This window comes from Sceloporus undulatus, chromosome 3 (genome assembly GCF_019175285.1).
Source record: "Sceloporus undulatus isolate JIND9_A2432 ecotype Alabama chromosome 3, SceUnd_v1.1, whole genome shotgun sequence".
Classification (NCBI taxonomy): Eukaryota; Metazoa; Chordata; class Lepidosauria; order Squamata; family Phrynosomatidae; genus Sceloporus; species Sceloporus undulatus.
Genome location: NC_056524.1, coordinates 100,154,406 through 100,176,215, shown reverse-complemented (window position 1 = coordinate 100,176,215; position 21,810 = coordinate 100,154,406). Strand labels below are relative to the sequence as shown.

The following is a 21,810-nucleotide window of genomic DNA, read 5'->3' as shown; positions in this document are numbered from 1 at the left end:
GTTTGGAAAGTGTTAGAACTTTGCAGTGATATACTCCTTTCTTAACATATCCCTTTTGTTTTTTAAAGATTTGGAGACACCTCATTACAAGAAATGATTAACATGGAAAGCTTAGTACGGCTGAATTCTTACTTTGAGCAGTTCAAAGAAGTTTTACCTGAAGACTGTAAGTTTCAAATATTCATATCCAACATTGAAACTGAATACTGTAATAACTTCTGTGTATACAGTGAAATTTGTTATAATGATGAAAGGTTCCATCCAAGTGCACTGAGATTTTCTTTTGATTTCAGGAAGTATATTCAGCAGGAGCTGGTGAAATAATAATTTTTAAAAACTTCCACATGCTGTGCATAGAAGAGTTATAACTTAGCATGCTGATTTTAAACATGCCTGTGTGGCCACACACACGATATTGTAGACAAGACTTCAGTGTATGTGAATGAATATCAAAAAGGGGAGGGGGTACTTCTGAATTTTCATAACCTACTCATTTGGTTTAGTTAAAGAACTGTCAGCATATTGAAGTGCAAGGTGCATGTGGTGTGTGCTTAACTCAAGTCTGTTGCAAGTCAAGGATAAAATGGTGAGATTGTGGTCAGGGTTGAATTTTAAATTTAAAACCAGCCCACCTTCACAGCTGCTTACCTCTGCTCAGCCTGTCTCCCAAAACACTTTTCTCCTGGCTGGCTTGGTGGACTGCATGAGAGATGAGGAAACCATTGGTATGGGAAATGTGTAGTACCATTTACCCATGCCCTCTTTTTGTTCTCAAAGTCAGAATTCGTGTGTGTGTGTGTGTGTGTGTGTGTGTGTGTGACTGATGTAGGATTCAAATCATATCAAGATGCAGTTACACTTTCAAACTGGGGGGGGCTGGGGGGACTTGAAGTAATGGTTAATATAATTATGCAAAGAGATGTAACTATCTGTAGAGAGAGTGTGTGTGTGTGTGTGTGTGTGTGTAAAGGCTGATGTTTCTAAACCTTAAATGTTGTTTTTCTCAGTCACAATGCTATTGCTCATTCTTGCTTCCTTAGGTCTACCTCGATCTCGTAGTCAAACGTGCCTCCCTGAACTTTTGCGATTCCTTGGACAGAATGTACATGCAAGGAAAAATAAGAATGTTGATATTCTTTGGCAAGCTGCTGAGGTATTTATGATCATTTCTTCATTTGAACAACATTTTGATGAATTTATGTCAGCTGTGCAGGTCTTCACACTGCCAAGACATGTCTCTTGTATGAAGTATCTCATGTGGGCAAGCAGCAAATCAGAAAATTGAACTTGCCTGCACTTCTGCTGTCATAGTGCTGTGTTGCATTTCCTAGGCCAGGGACACACATTAGTGCTATGGGAGCTGCAACTATGCTTTCTTCAGGGTCTGTTTTTGGAGAAAAATAGATAGGAATGATGAAACTACACTGCCATGGCAGTGCTAATTTCTTCCTTTAGAGAAAAGCAGCAATGCCAAGGTAATCTGTTTTGCCTCCTTTGACAGGTTTGGCTATAAGACAACCCTGGATGAAGTGAGAACATTTGTTGCTGCTGGTATCAGTACCTTTGCTGTAGTGGCAGCTTGTTGGTGTCTCACAGTGTGCATTGACGGTGTAACAGGCATCATGAGTTGCTAGCATTACTGCTGCTCTGACTAGTTCTTGGCCTTGACCATTGAGGAAGGCATGGTTTCCAAAAAAGTTGTAGGACAAGAAGGAATTGCTTACTTGGAGGATGAAAGAGTTTGTAGCCTTGCTAGCACTAGGTTTCTTGAGAAGAACCAACCTTGCCATTTCTTTCCTTCTTTAAGAGCACATAGCCATAGCTTGTTGTCAGGATGAGGTCCTGCTGTGAATTCCTTTAGTAGCATACAGTGAGGGTAGAGTTTAAGAGCAGAGAAACACCTCAAGTGAACAGAGTAGTTGTGGGCTATCATTCCTAGACGTTTCATAGACAACATGGAGATCCTAATTAATACCACTTGATTCTTTTGCTGCTGCTGTTTCTCCACCCCACCCCCACCCCCTTTTTAAAAACCTGACTGAAATACATCCATCTAAGGAATTGTCCTTCTAAACTCATTTCACTTGTTAATTAATTCAAGCCTGATTATAACTCCACTGGCATCTCATCTCTATTGTTTGTAGAGTCATTCTCTTAATACTTCTGGAGTGGCTGTATTCAGTCCAAGTGTGACTTCCATTGTCATTGGTATCGCAAATCAGTTCCAGGTTTTAATCCACTTCAGTGACAGGGAAGCCACCAGCCACTGCTTCCTTGCATTAAAATGGAACTGATCACCTGTATTCTCCTCTAGATTTGCCGCAGACTAAATGGGGTCCGGTTTACAAGCTGTAAAAGTGCCAAGGACAGAACTGCCATGTCAGTGACTCTGGAGCAGTGTCTAATATTGCAGCATGAACATGGAATGGCTCCACAAGTCTTCACACAGGCCCTGGAATGCATGAGGAGGTAAGGATGAATCTGCTCAATGGCCACATTTCGAATCCCGGAGCCATGTAAACTGCAGATGGATGGTTCTCTCCATCTTTGATGGGGATAGTTATATAACAAATATAACTATCAAGGAAGAATAACCACATGGTCTACAGCTGCCTGACTTAATTAATTTTTTATATATAGTATCATTTTTTGTGTAATAAAACTGTGTATTTTTTAAAAAGCTCTTCTAGAGAAGAAAATGTTTTGTTTTGTTTTAAACTCTTATAAGGATTTATGACTGTGGCATAAAGAAAAGAATCAAAGAGTATGCAGTTTTGCTGCTCTACCAGTTTGAAAGCTTTGTTAATTGTGACATTGCCTTGCTTGCTATTTTCTCATTGTCCCTAGATGTGATCTGTATAATTATTTGCTGTCTGAAGGATACACATCTGCAGGTTGCATTGGTTTGCTATGCTTTCCTCTTCAAGCAATACAGTTTGCTTCTTCAGCAAATTGTCATTATGAATGTTTCATGATAGAGCAATCAAAATCCATCACAACCTGTCAGTGTATAAATGTCATTTAAAGCTGTTTTCTGAAACAGCAGACATGATTGCTAAATTTAATGCTTTTTTGAAATGAAATACAAAATCTATTTAGTGTTTTTCAATACATTGTTTCAAGCACTGCTGGAAAGCTCTTATTTGACATACTAAAAAAGAAAGGATAAGAAACTTAGTTTTAACCTTTATTGGTGTAGTTTAACACTACTGTTGAGTCCTGTTTTCGACATTCGCTCTTGCTGAATGTACTGTACTGTGTGTCTTCTCTTCAAATTCACACAAATGTTCAATTCTTTTATCCTTTCTGTATGTTTTTTGCTATTTGACCCTTTCTAAATCTTCAATGGTCTATCTAATCTCTTTATTTCCACAAATGTTGCAAGCTTTTGAATATTCCATAGGTTTTCCTGTCTGAAACAAAATTCTGTAAAGTAGAATCACCCTAAAATGCAGCTGATGTAGTAGTAAACCAGCTCCCTGTTTAAGAACATCTTACTTCTAAATGTGAAGACATAAAAAAAACCAAATGAATAGCCATTCATTTTAATATTTCATCTAGTAATAATTGCCGCAATTCTGAAAGTGTATACAGTCTAATCAAAGGTAAACCGCAGTGTTAAAATCTAGTTGAGTTTGGTCCAAAGTACACTTCAGAAATAATCCAGTTTGAGACTGCTTTAACTGTCCTGTCTCAATGCTAGGGAATTCTGGGAACTATAGTTTTGTGAGACATTTAGTCTTCTCTGTCAGAGAGCTCTGGTGCCTCAATAAACTGCAGTTCCCAGGATACCCTAGCACTGAGCCTGGGCAATTAAAGCAGTCTCAAACTGGATTATTTCTGCAATGTGTTTTGGACCTTCATCTAGTATTTTTAGCCTACCGTATATACTTGACTATAAGTCGATCTCATGTATAAGTCAAGGGCAGCTTTTGGGGCCTAAATTATTAATTTTGTTATGACCCGTGGATAAGTTGAGGGTAAAATGTAAGGGCATATAACAGAAGACCAAAATAATGAAACAAAGGAAAACAATACCAAAGAACTTACAAAATTCCAATTGGCAAAACTGTTTATCCTCCCACTAAAGGCTTGATGGATGAGAGAATATAAAGGGGTCAGTGCTTCCAAGACAGATTGCACTGTTAGCTTTTATCTGGGGATGGTTACTTTTATAAGAGTTAACATACAGTACTTATATTGATCTGTGGATAAGTCGACTTAGAGTTTTAGGGTCATTTTTTTGACTAAAATTTCTAGACTTATACATGAGTATATACAGTAATTCCAGTCTGGAAGAGAAGGACCTTGTAATTTTGCTTTGCTCTAGACTAGAATAAAACATCATGAAAGTGATGGTGATGAGCATCAAAGAGTTAGGGAATTTTGTTATTTTTATGTCAGTGTCACAAATTCGATTCCAAATATATCCTGTAGTTTGGCACTGCCTTGCAAGTTTTGTTAACTATGGCCTGGAACAAACGGGTGGGAAGGAGTGGCTCAAGGCCACTCTGGCTGCAAGTAGGCTAGGACCATGGTGAGTGCTTGGCTCAGTTCAAACCTGTGCCACCAGCAGCCAGATTATCCCAGCTCCTTTTTGCTCCAGCCCAAAGGACCGGAGCATGGCATCTGAGCAGCTTTGGGGGCATGCATCATCTAAACGCCATGTTCTCAAAGCAGCCAGAAGCCATTTGTTTTGGCCGGTCTGTTCTGGGCCACTGTTAACAAAATTTTGGATCTACCTCTAGTCACCTGAAATGGGCTGTCAAAACTAGATTTCCTCCTCACCATAGCAGAGTTTTGTATCCCCTGAAAATACTACACAGGGTTTAAGAGACCTTAGGTGCCTGGGGTAGGAATGATGACAAAGAGTGAAGATTCCTGATGGATGTCCATTTCTATAAAAAGACCCAGTGCTCCTTTCTTTCCTAAATTCTGCACGTGATTTTGTTTGTAAAATTCATAAATAATCAAGCTGTAAGACTGCTCTTTAGAATTAGAAGAATATTAGTATTGGGAAAAGTAGCTATGACACAATCCTAAAGTGTATAGATATAACTCTGAACCCTAAAGTGAGCCATTCTATTCCCCATCAACATCTATGGATGTGAGAGCTGGGCAGTGGAGAAAGCTGATAGAAAGAAAATGAACTCGTTTGAAAATAGGTGCTAAAGAAACTGAGGACACTGTGGACATCCAAGAAGAAAAACAAATAAGATCTAAAACGGATCAAGGTCCAACTCTCCTTGGAAGCCAGGAAAACTGAAGCTGTTGTTGTCCACTTCATGAGAAGGCATGAGAAAATACGATGCTAGGAAAGGTAGAAGGCAGCAGAAGAAGAGGTAGACCACATGCCAGATGGTTAGATTCAATAAAGGAGGCCATGGGTCTGAATCTGCAGGAATTAAGGCGAGCTGCTAAGGACAGATAGAACTGGAGATGTCTCATCCACAGGGTGTCCATGAGCCGAGGACAACTTGAGAGCAGTTAGCAACAACAACAAAAAAACCACCTCTTGTTGGGCCTTTCCTTCTCACTTCAAACTGTTAAAATTCCTTTGGGATCTTGAAAATTGAAAATGGGACTGGGAAAAAGTCAGATTCATTTAGACAGGACCAGGGAGGGACTTAGGAATAATAATACTGCATTGTTTTTAAAACCCTTTAAGCTAACCATTCATTCTTAATGGATGGGATTTTTGGCTGGGTAAGAGGAGAATTTACCCTATTCATTATGGGCTTTAAAAATGTAAAATATTTTTATTACTAACCTACTTTTGGTCTATGTATTTTTAAAAAGTTATTATGCATTTAATAGCTAGGTTAATTCAGTACACCTTGCATTGAAGAATTCTTGAAAGGGTCAAATGCTATAATGGTTATTCATGTTCAGTTTTGCTTTTCAGAGCTCCATTTCTTTGCAGCATGTGGAAGCATGGCAGAGCAGCATGGAACATTGCTTGGCCAAATGAGAAAATGAACATGGAAAACCATTTTTGTTCAATCTACATGTATTTATTTTCAGTAGACTACAGTATTCTTTCTTATTTTCTCTTTTTATTCTCTTTCTCTCTCCTTTATTCTATAAATGTGCCTATTATTATTATTATTATTATTATTATTATTATTATTATTATTATTACTATTCTTTTTAAAACTTGGCACACCTCCTGTTCTTTTACTTGTCATATTCTACTTTTTGTTACGGCTTCTTCCAAATTTTTCTTTCCCTCTTCTTGGTTTGATTTTGCTTTATTTTGCCACCTGGGTTTGTTGGTTCCTTCTCTTTTGGTACATCCACTGCATGTCTGTGTTTCTGTTATTTTCCTTTCTCCCCAAACTTCTTCCTTTTCACAGTATTGGAACACGGGAGGTAGTCACCCAGAAGAACTTGTGTGGCCTGGTGCCCATCCGGGATTTCAGGCTAGATCCCAGTCTTCTCTACTCTATTCCTTTACTAGCTCTAAGCCCCAATTTACTGGTTGTGTGGCTGTTTCTGAGCATTGCTTACCTGGTGGCCAGATTACGTTGCAAGTGAAGATAAGTTTTAAAAAGCAAATAAAGCAAAAATCCAATGAAGTGCCAGAATTATTTATTGCCACCTGGTACCTATTTATCAAAAGGAATGTCTCATAGCATTGTCTGCCAAGAATTATTATTATTATGCCTTACAATTTTTGTGTTTCTATTGTACTAAACTTGTAAATACACATCAAATTATTTTATGAAAAGGAATTGTATGGAACGCTTTAATTGTTGTTACGCTTTCAGCGCTTGTAACATAGTCTGACAGCGGCCTGTTACCTCGGTACTTTAGCCGAGCTGAAGATTAATTTCTCTTACCAAATATTTTTCAGGCATCCAAATTCTCTCTCTCTCTCTCTCTCTAATTACATACAGTTTTATTTCACATGCTTTATGTATTCCAGAAAAAGGAACTCTGTCTAAAAAGAATTTGTATCTTTTTTGTATATTCTTAAAAGTGTGTCAGTCTTGCCTTTCATATTAATGTGATACAAGAACAAAAAAGGTGGGGTTTATAACATAGTTATCTAAACAAATATACTCATACATCTTTCTACTTTGATTTTCAAGAATATCATCTAAATTATTATTATGATTAGTGCTTAGAACCACATATATGTTCCTTTCACATAATTAGATCCGCTGCAACATATTATGCCAATTTTAAAAATAATTAACTTGGATAGCAGTATGCTGCATGCATTATACTTTCGGTATATTTATGGGCCTACTTTTTATTATATCAAAAAAGGAAGAGTATGTAGAAAGCATAGCTTACTAATCACATGTAATTTCATTTACATCTTCTTTGGAAAAATATTTTTATAGTATATGTTATAATATTGCCATAAAAAGATGCACTATTCAGCTCAGTGTTAAACTTTAAATCTTAAAATATTTGATAGATGCCTATATACACAAGAGAGTGTACCCAGAAAATTATACTAAAATATCAAGGGGCAACAAAGAATTATCACACACTTTCTATATTGTTAAATTTCTTCCCTCAAATGTGCACATATCAGCACTGAAACAGCTTTTATGATTTTGTAGCTATATTTAGTGAAAATAATTTCGCATTTAAAAGTAGTAACAAGTCTTAGATGAGATTTCTAAATGCCATGTTTGGTTGGACTATATCCCACTCATATGTAATGTATTGGATCACATTAATTTTGACTGTTGATATAAGAGAAGGATGCATCCTTGACTGCTGCTGTTTATGGAGTGATATTTATGTTGCCAGAGTGTGGTCTGGCCCAGCAATATTTGTAGCAAGAAATTATTTGATTATCATGCCAACATCTCTTCTGCCCTGGATGGCAAAACACTGGTGTGGGAAGTTACCTGCCCCCATGAAACATTCCTGCAGATGTTACCAGAAAAGTGTGTCATCTGCCTTTGCAGAGACAGGAACCACAAGACTCAAGTAATATTAACATCACTTAATGTTAACAACAGATCCTGTGAAAAATTTACTGCAATATAATGCAAGATTTCCTCCCTCAAACATAGTAGGGGTTCGGTTCCGAGACTCCTGCAGATGTGAAAAAAATGTAAATAATTGCACGCCATATTATTAAATGGTGGCATGGTGAACAACATGCCTGCATTCAAGTCACTATTTAATAATATGGGGTGTGACAGTCTGTGAATGACTGCGTTCACGGATTCAAAGCCTGCAGATCCGAAGAGCCAATTGTATTTCAATTTATTAGATATCTTTGCCTAAATAAGACTCAAAGTGTCTTGCATCAGTAACATTTCATCTAACCATCCATTGGAAATTTCAACTGCATGCATTGAGCTTTGCTTCTCAAACAAGAATAAATAAAATTCAGGGCTCTGGATCTCATATAGTTTGCAGGATGACTATGAGCATATAATAAGGAAATAATGCTAGGTTTGTAAGAAGTTAGTTTTCCCAGTAATTGCACCAAGTGAAAATCTTCTTCCAACAACCAGGCAAGGCAACGTAATGTTTCCAAAATTAGTAATGGAGACATGACTGTTAGCAGCAGGTAGCTCCAGTGTCAGCGAATCCATAGTCCTTTAAAAGATCTAACCAGTGTGACAGACCCAGTAATTTCACTACCTTGGATAGCTCCTTTGCCATATAGATTAAAAATCCAGAGTGCATGCACTGTCCCACTGACACTGAGCCACCATTTGCCACTGTGGACTTGCTTATTTTTTAGATTTGTTGAAAGTCTTGGCAAATCTGTCCTTTTCTTTTGCAGTGTTGGAGGTTCTGGGCTAAGTCCAGTTTTAGTCCTAAACTAAAGAAACCTGGTAAAGTCCCACCAATTTCAGTGGGTCTGCTTTAATGGCCTTAATCACATTTACCAAAGGTGGAAATCATGTGGCTCTTCAGATGTTCTTAAAATGCAGCTATTAGGATGTCACATCTTTAATGATGCTGACTGGAGCTGCTGGAAATTGTAGAATATCAACATCTGAAGAGCCAAATGATTTCAACCTTGATTTAGTCCAGTGGAAGCTGCTCTACATATGCAGGGGTTTGTGGTAGTTTCCAGAGAAGTAGCCATGTTAGTCTCTTGTACTGTAAAAAGGAAGGGAAGGAAGAGAGGAAAAAAAGAAAACGAAATGGGGCAGCACCTTTAAGACTCGTTTTTATTTTCGCATGAGTGCCTGTGGATATAAACCCACTTCTTTGGATACTGTACCGAATGATAATAAATGCCCAGTTTTGTGTGTACATCAAGTCCAGAAATAATTAGCATTGCCTCAAATGATTTTCAGTACTCATCCTACATATGTATATATGTGGTAAACTGAATTCACTAAATCTGAAAAATAAACACACAACTTTCCACTATAAGAAGGTTAAATCAAAATTTATTATTATTTATTCTCACAAATTTAAATAGTTTGCTTAGAATATCTTTGTAATTTAATGTGTTTAAAAGTGACATCAATGCTATAAATTGTACTCCCTGCAGGTACAATAAATACTTCACAGTGAAAGTACAATGTTCTGGAGGAAGGACAATAAAATAACTTAATAAAATAAAATAACCCATGAAATTAAAGTGTATAAAAATGTATATTATAGAATGCCAGTTAGGTCCAGTCCTGTAAAAGCATGAGTACTTAAAAGGCAAAGGGAATGTAAATCATATTGATTTCAGTATGAGAGACATAATTATCTGCTTTATAAAATCAACAGAACTTTTAGAAAGAGCTTGTGTGTCTGGATCTTGGCTTATGCCGCTCATGGAATAAATGATTCTAAATCAAACCCCAGTGCACCTTGGAAACGATGCTGCCACAGTTTGACAAGGAGCATGTTAAACGTTGTTGTCTTTAGTTGTTAAAATATGAACGAGTTATACCTTAGTCATATGTTCGTCTTATGCTTCTGCTCTGGCATGAAACCACTTTCATTTTCTTTTGTTTTCTTCTGTGTTCAAAGGAGCCAAAGAAAGAAAATGAGAAAATATATTTTGATGGTCTAAGTAAATTTATGTGTATTAAAATGATGTGCTTCCTTGTACAGCCATACAGCCATTTTTAAGCACTGTCTGTTTCAAAATTTAATGGCCTTTCTAATGGATTTCAGGATTATGATGTATAAGTGCAATAGGGTTCAAATCCCAGGCTCTAAAGGTTTAGATAGCCACTATTGTAGCACTGCTGGGGTGACCTGTGGACTGTACTGGATGGGGCATCTTTCCCCAAAATGTATGCCAGTTCTCCTTTTCTGTTCACAAGCTATTACACTGTCATTCTCTCAGGCTGGCAATGTTGTTCATTTCTTCTCCTACTCCTTGAAATTTCTGTCCTTTCTCTTTGCCTCCCTTCTGCAATAAGCATGGGGTCTGTATAACAAAGTTAATCCAGATTCCTACAGTAGGTGGGATTTAAAGGTTGCTTACAGTCCTTTGTTAATAAGGACTGTAGTTATAGTTAACACTGGTATATATGAAGAGTGAACCGTAGTTAAAATTTTGAAGTAAAGGGAGTGGGTATTTGCCCTAGAGAAGATTGGGAAAGAGGCTCTTGATTTCCTAGGTTAGAAGCTTAGCAGCATTGTATGTGCAATAGATAAATATGAGGAAAGTTTGGATACTTAAATGTGGAAAACTTTCTTGCATTTGGTTGATGGCTGGATGTAAATAAAGCCCCCCCCCCCCCGAAACAAAAAAGTGTACATATTTCAGGGACTGTGGTTGTGTTAGTACTAGTTAATTTTCTTCAAACATACTATTTATACATGACAGGTTATCCAGTTTTTTTCAGTAAAGCCCTTGCTAAACTGGTGTGGAGGGAATGAATGTTATTTAAAAGCATTTAGTTAGAAAATAGCATTTTCTTTCATTATTAATGAGTGTTTGTGTGCAATAAAATGCCATTTTGTGCCATGAAATATTTGAGAACACTACAAAGATCAACATCCATTGCAACTAGATACACTGCTTTTCAGAACTGGCAACTAGGCATAGCATGTCTCTATTTCATGTGCATCATTGTTTAGTGATCCACAACTTTTAATATTTGCAGTGAGTGTGGATTGCTCAGGCAGTCATCCAGAGAATAACCAGCTCATTTCATTACAGTTTAAATATTTGGGCTTTTTTGTTTTTGTTTTGTTTTTACTGCTGTCATTTTTTTTTTGTGCTTGTCTTTCTCCTCAGTGAGGGTTGTCGAAGAGAAAATACAATGAAGAATGTTGGATGTCGCAAGTATGCATTTAATTCCCTGCAGCTGAAGGCTTTCCCCAAGTATTACAGGCCTCCAGAAGGAACTTATGGAAAAGTTGAATCATAAGATGACTGTGTCTTGTAATTAGCTGTTCCGCTGAAACTTGTGGATACACTCAACTTTAGTATATGGACTTTGACAAAAAAAATGTCAGAAATCATTTTGGTATGTTTCACTAAGTAATAAATACTGAGTATGTAATTTTATTAAATTGGATTCCATAGGAAAAAAAATCTGTAACATGCAAATAATGTGATGACTGCTCATGTAACTAGCCATCAGTGTATGTAAGATGCCTAAATATACTATACAACTGATTTCTTACCTATATGTCTAAATAAGAAGGAAAATTCTTGGACTGTTGAGAATTTAAGTAATGATATTTAGGCAGCTGCTTCTCTCATTTTTTTATACTGAATTGATTTGAGATTGAGACTTTCATAATACTTTTTAAAACCTCAGAGTTGTAAATAGTAAATAAATTGGGTATAAGGCAGCTCGAGAAGTACAAGAGGCATTCTTATACGGAAGGAGGTAATGCTCAGTTTTTAAGACAGGGCAGCACAGTGAATATAAATCCAGGAGCTTAGCATGTTTTACTTAATTGTAACACTATTGTATACAGGATTTGTGATATACAAGGCCAGGAAAAGGCACAAATCCCAGTTCTTTTTTATTCTGAATTGGACCCTTGATACCTTTGTGTGTCTGTCCCAAAGACACAATATGTGTAAAGCCCAAGCAAAGTAGATACACATGTCAACATACACATGACTAGTAATGTATGAAAACCTAGTCATCACTTAAGGTCTGCATTCTCACCTGTGTTAAAACCAGATAGGCAAATGCATCATTTGTACTTTGAAGCACCAACGAGGATTGCACAGGTTACATCACTTGCATATCTACATCATCATATGTTTCCAGTCCATGTCAGTTTGCTTCTCTTTCTGTGTGAATTGCTCAGCTTACTGTATAGTAACATTCAGTGCAAGCCATTATTCAATGCAAGTAGATCTTCGGATCCTCTCTTCTTCATGCATAGTGAGATCATATGCAAGCTAACTTGCACAAGACAGCTATTCCATGCATGCAAGCTTTGTCCAAGTACCTAAGATGTGTGCCACATGGACAGCCTGCTCCTATACAGAATGTTGTGTTTTTAGCCCACAGAAATTTGTTGTTTCTTACTTTCCTATTCATTTCTAATTACAAAAAAGGACAAAGTATAAAAGATCCCTACTTTCAAAACATTGTTTTACAAACATCCAAGAGTTTGCCATAACACTTTATTAAATTTTACTAAATCAATTCCTATTGCTAAGTATGATAACTTTGAATTTCCGATTAACCTGATGATATTTTTACTTCATTTGCAGTGGAGGGGAGAAATCATTTTCTCTCTCTGTTTCTTTCTTTGTACCCCATAGTACTTAACTGTGCCAGCCTCTGATAGTGGCATTTAGGAAGAAATAAATTTCTTTTAAAAATTTGATAAATAACAGCAATACATATTTTGATCCCCAAAATGGTGAAAAGCTACCATACAACCAACTCATACTTTACAGAGAATGACATGTGTATCACCAGAAATTCATGAATGCTTACACAAGACTGGTACACTGGTTTCTTTACTTTAAAAAAAGTCTCTGTAAAGATATATAGTACAAATTATAAATCAAGCATTAGTTTACTTAATCTGCCAGATCATTTTAGTCAGGATTATGATAGTCAAAGATTTTCACCTATACTTGAAAGCTGTAATCTGTAACAGTTTTCTTCAGTTTTAAATTCCACTGAAAGCTGGATTTACTTACAGGTATTGAGTGTCACCAGCCTTCTAATGCAAATGGGAAATGTAGTTTAGTTTTTCTCAACAAACTAAGCACCTGGTATACATATGACATTTTCTAAGTGTATTTTACTTCTCCCTGCTACTGATGTTTGCTATTTGATTTCTTGGTGATTTTCAGTGTATTTATTCTAGGTCCACAGACATATGTTTTACCATTAGCTTTTTAGGAGTTTAATGGCTTAACTGTGTTGTTCCATGTCTTAATCATTACTTTGCTGACTTACGTTTTTTAAAATTACTGTTTCAACCTTGTTTTGCCCCTTCAGAGTTGAGAGCCGTGAAACATGTTTAACCTCAGAACTCTGAACGTATTGGTAAAACTTTGTGAACATTACAACTGTACTATTGGGAAGATTCCTGATACAGCAGGCAGGCAACCTTTTGATCAATGTTAAATTTAAACTACTTCTTATTTATATTCTGTTCACCATTTTATTATATAGTGTATATTTACTGTATGTAAACACTTAACTTATTATGCTTCAGCTTTTTAAAATAAGGTTTCACAGGAAAGGGCTATTGAATTAGGAGAAAAGATTATACAGTCACCTCTTGAAACTCATGGGGGATCCGTTCTGGTCCCCCACGAGTTCCAAATCTCACACATATTCAAGCCCCATAGGCTTGAATGGGCGCATGCATGCACCCCATTAGAGTTAATGGCTGTCGCCCCTCTGCGTATTTTCAAGTCTGTGGATTTCAAGTCCGCAGACATGGAGGGGCGACTGTATTCATTTAAATCAGGGACAACCAACTTCAGCAGGTCTATGGGCCAGTTTTCCACCTATACAATCTAAAGCAAGTTATACACCCCTTAACCTTGCAAAAGCCGGGAAAGGAAATTCTAGTTTAAAGACATTACACTAGTTTAATATCTAGTTTAAAGACATTGTTTCATTAAAACGAGGTGTAGGGGCCCTGTGTGTGTGTACAGCGTCATACGCTGAGCATTATATGCTGCTTCTTCCAGTGCTGTACGCCGGAAGAAACAATGGCATGAACGCCACCCTGTATTGTGTGCCTTGGAGTGGTTTCTGACTTATGGTGACCCTAAGGCGAACCTATCATGAGGTTTTCTTGGCGAGATTTGTTCAGAGGAGGTTTTCCATTGCCTTCCCCAGAGGCTCAGAGAGTGTGACTTGCCCAAGGTCACCCAGTGGGTTTTATGGCCAAGTGGGGAATCAAACCCAGGTCTCCAGAGTTGTAGTCCAACACCTTGCTTTAAAGGGGAGTTACAATTGCTTGGGGTATCCATCCAGGAACATACTTGTTCTTGAGAAGGGAAGCACAGGGGACTGGTGGGGGACTTCATAGGCCATAAAATGGGACAGGCATGCTTGGGGCCCATGGGCTAGGTATGGCACACCCGATTTAAATGTTCTAATCTTAGAATGTTTTGCTAGCAATATGTGTTTAGTAATGAATTTACAGACTGTTGCCAACATACCATCCCTTGCAGGCAAGGGAGGGGGTTGCTGCCCCCTACAGTTGTTTTTCCATTCTCTTAATGAAAAAAGGAATTGCTGTAATTGCAGAGAAATGAGTGGAGAGTTGTGCTTTCTACTGAAGTGCATATGAAGCCCTCTTGAACTAGAAAGCCATATGATCTTCAAATAAACAAGAGCTTGGATTAAGACTAAATCAACACTGCTAAATCTGCTGGAGAGGCTTAGGCCAGATTGGCCCAGTGTGGTGTAGTGTTTAAAATGTTGGACTGAGGGTGCATCGACGCTGTAGAAATAATGCAGTTTGACACCACTCTAAGTGCGGTAGATCTATCCTATGGAATCTTGGGATTTGTAGTTTTGCAGGGTCTTTAGCCTTTGCTGCTGGTACCTCACCAAACTACAAATCCAAGGATTCTCAAGGATGGAGCCATGGCAGTTAACATGGTGTTAAACTGCATTATTTATAGAGTGTAGATGCACCCTGGGACTTTCAGATTCTCCTGTCTCTGCTGAAAGGCTATGAAACTCATTGTATGACCCTGTGACAGACCAGCTGTTCTCTCTCAGCCTGACTTTCTTTACAAGGTGTTTGTGAAAATAAAATGGGGAGGAGAAAACCCATGTATATTGCCTTGAGCTCACTGAAGGAAAGGTGAGACACAAATGTATCTAATACATTTTTAGGATCTTTCTTAGTTCTACCATTTATAAATTACTGTGAGTCAGTCCTGTATAGTCCTAATTGAATTACACTAATGACAAAAATATTATTTTTATGAAGTTGCATTTTCTTCAGCAAGGCTTTGCTAACATAGATGCACATTGAGCATTACAATACTTCTCTGATTCCTCATCTAAATGTTTTGCTCTCCTTTCCATCTTTTTGAGCAGAAGAACACCAGCTGCCTTAAAAGTGTGGAAAGGATGAAATGTTCACATAATTCTTTTAGGCCAATTGCAGAATATATATCAATCATGCCTAGCTAATATTTTATAGTGAGAATTTGGCATACGCATAGATAGATTTCCATGAAGAAGAGACCGAAGAGAACTTGAACCAAACTGGGAAACCAGAAATTCATATAGACTTCATCTGAGTTACATTTTTAAAATGTTCTTTCTTTTCCTTTTTTTCCTTTTCTTTCCTTTTTTTCTTGCAGAGGGCATCCTTACAGTATGTTATAACACAGAGTTCAAGCAGATGTTCTTTTTGAGTACATTTTAAAAAAATGAAACCCATAAAAGGGTACGAAAGAAACTGCTGCCAAGTATGTTTTGTGTTATGTTCTGTGAAAGCACCCACAGCACAGTTGCCTTGGGGGTTTTATGTATGTATGTAGAGCTATTGTAAAATAGAGCACTGTTTTGTCCCAACACTGTTGTATTTGCCAAGCTTTGTGCATTGAAATTTTATTATTTATTTGTTTGGGGCACTATTAATATACCATAAAAATATGGTTATTGTTTTATATAGTCTTAATTCATCTGTCCATGTATGCTGTAAATGTGCTAGATTTTAGGGAGAAAAAAAATAAAGAACTGACAAGAATACTAAGATTACTATCTTTTTTAAATTCTGCAACAGGCTTTTTATTTTCAAGGACTTTGTACATTCACTTATATTTCCTGGGTTCGACTCCAGAGAGTGTTTTTCCTCTTTAAAAATATTTATAAAATATTTTTGTTTTTAATGGTAAATGTGGTCCTAGTATGCCCTAATATATGAGCAAGAAAATAGTAAATTTCTTATTTTATTTTCTGTCAGAGTGAGTCAGATTCTTTTTACAATGAAGATAGTTCAATTTTTTTATTTTCCAATATTTATGTGACATCCAGTAATAGATCATCTGGGTGGCTTCCAATAAAAATATAATAAATACATTCCAAACAAGACTATACATCTTAAAAGTAATACACAATATTAGAAAGATATATGTAGAGCTAAAGAAATGTTACATTTGGGGGGGCGGTGGTGGTAATAATTCCTAACTGGCTGTGCAATTCTAGAAGTTCGCATCTAAAAAATAATTCTTACAAGCTCTTAATTTAAAAAGTACCAAGGTTTAGAATCCATAGAATTACGCCATTTCTTTCTAAAGAGCAGATCTTTCCTTGCCTCTGTCCTATGACAAGTTCAGGCTACATTTGAAAGTGAAGGATCTTACGACAGCATTTTTTTCTTCTGCAACATGAGGGTCTAATGTTCCAAGTGAGGTGAGTGAAGTCTAAAATCCAGCTGGCCATGCCAAACCTTTGATCCTGTGCTTAATTATTTGTTTGCCCAGTGCTACTACCTTGCAAGATGTTTTGCTACTGGAGTGACAAATTATTCTCTTGAGCTGTTTACAATCTAATATTCAATCCTGGAGGAGTAGAAGACGGAAAGATAAATGGAGGCAACAAACTAAAGGAACATGTAATTGTTTTTGTATTTTGCTGTATTTCAGGGAAAGGTAGGTTTTGAGGAGATAAGGAACAGAGATAGCAATACATTAGTATAGAGATGTGAAGGCCCAAAAATTTTGACATTTCCCCCCTAGTTCCCCCCCCAAGCCTTTTTTTCCAAGAGAAGTTGAAAAAAAATAGATTATGGCATATTTTATTTAAAATTATGAATAAAATACCTAAGACAAGGTGTTCCTGTATTTATTTCCCCCACATTATGTCCCTGGAGGTTGGCAAACTGGAAAGGCCAACAAGTGTTTCATGTGGGTGTTCACCAGGGGACTTTTGAGGGGGAAGACCAAAGCCTACCTAAGATTACTGAATATGGATGGTGGGGGAACTGTTGCAGTCACCTGCAACAGCTGTGGTAGATTTGTTTTCTTGCCAGACAATGTGGGTAGCTCCAAATGCAGCAAGTGCAAGTTGCTTGCCCTGTTGGAAGAGAAGGTCCAGTAACTTGAGGTGAGTTTATCCATTCTGCAGTATATTAGGCAGCATAAGGTTTTCTTGGACAGAATGGAACAGACTGTCCTGGATGAGGAACAGACGGGATGTCTCTGAAGAGGAAGTCAGTTCCCAAACACAGGAGGTAGGCACTGAAGGAATGTGACACATAGAAGTAGAAGGACCAGGGATCGTTCTGTGAGTTTCAAGCTACAGCATCATTTTGAAGCACTCTCCCTTATCGGTGATGATGAGGAACATGAACAAGAACAACAGTGTCAATCCACAGTATTATTATTATTAACCTTTATTTATAAAGCGCTGTAATTTTACACAGCGCTGTACATACAATCTTTTAGTTAGATAGACAGTTCCCTGCCCTCAGGCTTACGATCTAAGAAGACGACACAAAAGGAGAAGGGAGTGGTGGTGGGGAATGGGATCAGGTCCAGCAGTTCTCCACCTCCGAGGCCTGGACCAAGGCAGATGGACTGGTAAATATGCAGGTGACTTTGGAAGTGCTGCACATGGAATAGCCCCTGCCAATTCTTGGGAGACGTGGTGGTGGCAAGGGAGTTTCTGCTGAGGGAAACAGAAGCATTGGTTTGTGGGTCTGACAGGATGTCTTGAGAGATGTCCTATCTGCCTGGAACAAAAATCCATGGTTTAACAAAGAGGCTGACAAAACTTGTCAAGCCCACTGACCATTACCCTTGACTTTTGGTCCCATGTGGAAACCAATGGCACTGCAAGGCATAGCCTTCAGGATATCACAAGTGATTATTAAGCTCTGGGTAGAAAGCTGAAGGGCCTCGATGCACAGGTTGTCATTTTGTCTCTCCTCCCAGTAGAAGAATATGCAGCAGGAACAGAGAGAAGAATAGTGAAGGTAACAACTGGCTTTAAAAGGACATGGAAAAATAGAAAAAGATATGTACAAACAAATGATGGCCCATGACTTAACAACAGTACAAGTGAAAGAGATCTAGGAGTCTTAGTAGACCAAATGATAGCCATTTTTAAATATTTGAAGGGCTGTCATATTGGAGATGGAGCAAGCTTTTTTTTCTGGGGTCCCACAGGTTTCTGTCCTGGGCCCAGTGCTATTCAACATCTTTATCAATGACTTGGATGACAGAATTGGGAGCATACTTATCAAATTTGCAGATGACACCAAATTAGGAGGAGTACTGTAACTAACACTCCAGAGGACAGGATCAACATTCAAGATGACCTGAATAAACTAGAAAATTGGGCCACAGCTAACAAAATGAACTTCAACAGGGAGAAATGCAAGGTACTGCACTTAGGGCGGAAAAATAAAATGCACAGATATAGGATGGGAGACACATGGCTGAACGAGACTATGTGTGAAAGGGATCTGGGAGTCCAAGTAGACGACAAGCTGAACATGAGTGAATAGTGTGATGCGGCAGCTAAAAAGGCCAATGCAATTTTAGGCTGCATCAGTAAGAGTATCGTATCTAGATCAAGGGAAGTAATAGTGCCACTCTATTCTGCTTTGGTCAGGCCTCACCTGGAATATTGTGTCCAGTTCTGGGCACCACAATTCAAAAAGGAAGTTGAAAAACTGGAACGTGTCCAAAGGAGGGCAAGTAAAATGGTGAAAGGTCTAGAAACCATGTCCTATGAGGAACGACTTAAGGAGCTGGGGATGTTTAGTCTGGAGAAGAGAAGGTTAAGAGGTGATATGATAGCCCTGTTTAAATACTTGAAGGGATGCCATACTGAGGAGGGAGCTGACTTGTTTTCACTTGCTCCAGAGACTAGGACCTGGAGCAATGGATGCAAGCTACAAGAAAAGAGATTCCACCTCAACATTAGGAAGAACTTCCTGACAGTAAGGGCTGTCTGACAGTGGAACAAACTCCCTTGGAGTATAGTGGAGTCTCCTTCCTTGGGGGTCTTTAAACAGAGGCTAGATGGCCATCTGTTGGAGATGATTTGATTTGGATTCCTGCATGGCAGGGGATTGGACTGGATGGCCCTTGCGGTCTCTTCCAATTCTATGATTCTATTATTCTGCTGCTTTAGCGACTAGGACATGGAGCAATGGATTCAAACTACAGTGGATCCTTGTTATACGCTGGGGTTTGGTTCCAAGATCCCCCGTGTATAACAAAATCCGTGTATGCTGAAGTCCCATTAAGTATAATGACATAGGAAAATGGTGTCCCTAATAAAAAATGGAACATCAAGGTAAATTTATACTTTTTTGGGACATTTTCAAACCGTGTATGCTTAAATCCGTGTATAAAAAATCCGTGTATAAGAAGGGCTGACTGTACAGGAAAAGATATTCCAGCTCAACATGAGGAAGAATTTCTTGATGGTAAGAGCTATTTGACAGCACAACATGCTCCCTTGGAAGGTGGAGGAGTTTCCTTCTTTGGAGGTATTTAAACAGGCTGGATGGCCATCTGTCGAGGGTGCTTTCCCACACATCATGGGTTGGATTTGATGGCCCTTGTGGTCTCTTCCAACTCTATGATTTCTAGAAACTATGTAGCAGGTAGACCTTTACGTAAGACTATATAAAGTATATAATTTTAATTACTGGTCTTAGTTTCCTTTACTCAGTTCTTTTTATGAGAACAAATGCTCTATGTATTCTTGGCACTATGGAGGACTAGAAGACAAAAAGTATTTTTCTTTGTTTCAATAAATTTGATGGTTTCTTCTGTTTTATATTAGCCCCCTCTACCACTGCTCATAAACTGGTTTCCATGTACAGTAGTTTAGGTGTTCCTTATAGTTCAGGACCTTAAAAATGCAATTTATTATTTTCTGAATAAACCGTATTTTCAATATATCACATAATAATAATAATAATAATAATAATAATAATAAGAAGAAGAAGAAGAAGAAGAAGATTTATTTAGTTATACCCCGCTCTTCAGCCAAAAGGCTATCAGAGCAGCTTACTTTTTTTATTAGACATTTTAATTTTTTTTTTAAATTGGACATGACAATTGTTATTGCAAACCAGCTTGTACATAATGTGTTTTATATACCAAAAGGGACAAGGGATACCACTCTAGAGGGTACCAATACTGCATTTTTCTAGAAATTCTTGGGAAACACTGGCTTTCCTTCATGGCTTCAAAATTTCTGGAAATTTTACACCTATACACAGGTATCCCTAGGAGGCCACTTCAAGTATGAAGGACAGGCAACAAGGGAGCGAGGAAAAGACTTTTGGCTTTTTCTGAAAGTAGCAGAATTGCTAAAATTATGAATCGTAGAAATGAAGAAGTTTAAAGGGTGATGGGTCACAGACAGGATTGTATCAAGAAGGATGGGAGCACTTCAGGGGTAATAAAGCAGAGCACAGTGTCATCTGTATAGAAGTGGTAGTGAAAGCATGAGATCTGATCAAAGTTGTCCACAGCCAGTAATAGTTGGCAAAGTGTGGCCTTTCAAAATCTTACTGGATTGCATCATTCACTATTTCTAAAGACACTGAATGCATATCCTTTCAGATAAACTACAATATGTTGTATAGATGACAAATTTTGATGTACAGGGAAGAAAGGAAGAACATAATTTTAAAAAATGTTTATAAATGAATGGGTGGAAGAAACAGTGGAATTAGGCATAAAGTATGAGTGAAGAGCAAGAAAGTGGTTTTAGCAAAATATGCTTCTAAGAAGTCAGAAACTATAGAGAATGCCAGGCATGCATGAGGACGGAAAATTGTACAGACATCTTGTAAGTTTCAAGGCTCTAAATCATTCTCTTTTTGGATGGCCTGAAAATTTTTCAGCCCCCACCCCAAAAATAAAAGGACAAGGTAAGTAGTTCTTACCACCTTTTTCCACTGCAGAAGTGCAAGCATTTATCAGCATTTTCCTTCTTTTAATGACAGGTTCCTTTAGGTAGGAGACTATAGACAATGCCCTGCATGTATAAAGATTGGGGGCAGGAAAGTTCTGAAGTGAAGAATGACTTTTTTACTTGTTTCCAAGCTGAAGCAAATCGTGAATGTTGTCTCTTCTACTAGTTATCTTTGGATGGTTGGACTGATGTGAAATCAATGGACCCATTATACCCATGATTTTGATCAGCTTTTTATTTCCCCAGTATGCTACCCTAGTAAATTTGCAAAAAGAATGTGAGTTGATCCACCCCTACATCACTGTTTTTCTTCTAGGTTACCTGTTCATTCATGTCCAGGATAAGAGTATGAACATCTAAATGCTTGTTTACTGTCTGAAATTATTTTCCCCTTCATTGATTTAGGATGTGATGAACTGACAAAATTTAAGTGAAAGAAAAGTTAGGAGAACCAATCACAAGTCTTTTGCTTCATAGAGGTTATGCTGTAATGGTAAATATTAACTTACAT

At 37.7% G+C, this 21,810-nt stretch overlaps 1 protein-coding gene across 1 annotated transcript in view; it reads left to right on the top strand.

Annotated features, from left to right (window-relative positions):
- INPP4A (inositol polyphosphate-4-phosphatase type I A) overlaps positions 1–16,093 on the top strand; it is a 132,077-nt gene extending 115,984 nt beyond the window's left edge. The window contains 4 exon segments of the mRNA XM_042458160.1: positions 69–166; positions 1,041–1,153; positions 2,315–2,469; positions 11,183–16,093. Coding sequence (XP_042314094.1) covers positions 69–166; positions 1,041–1,153; positions 2,315–2,469; positions 11,183–11,315 — 499 coding nt within the window. The 3' untranslated portion in view covers positions 11,316–16,093.
- The last annotated feature ends 5,717 nt before the right edge of the window (positions 16,094–21,810 follow it).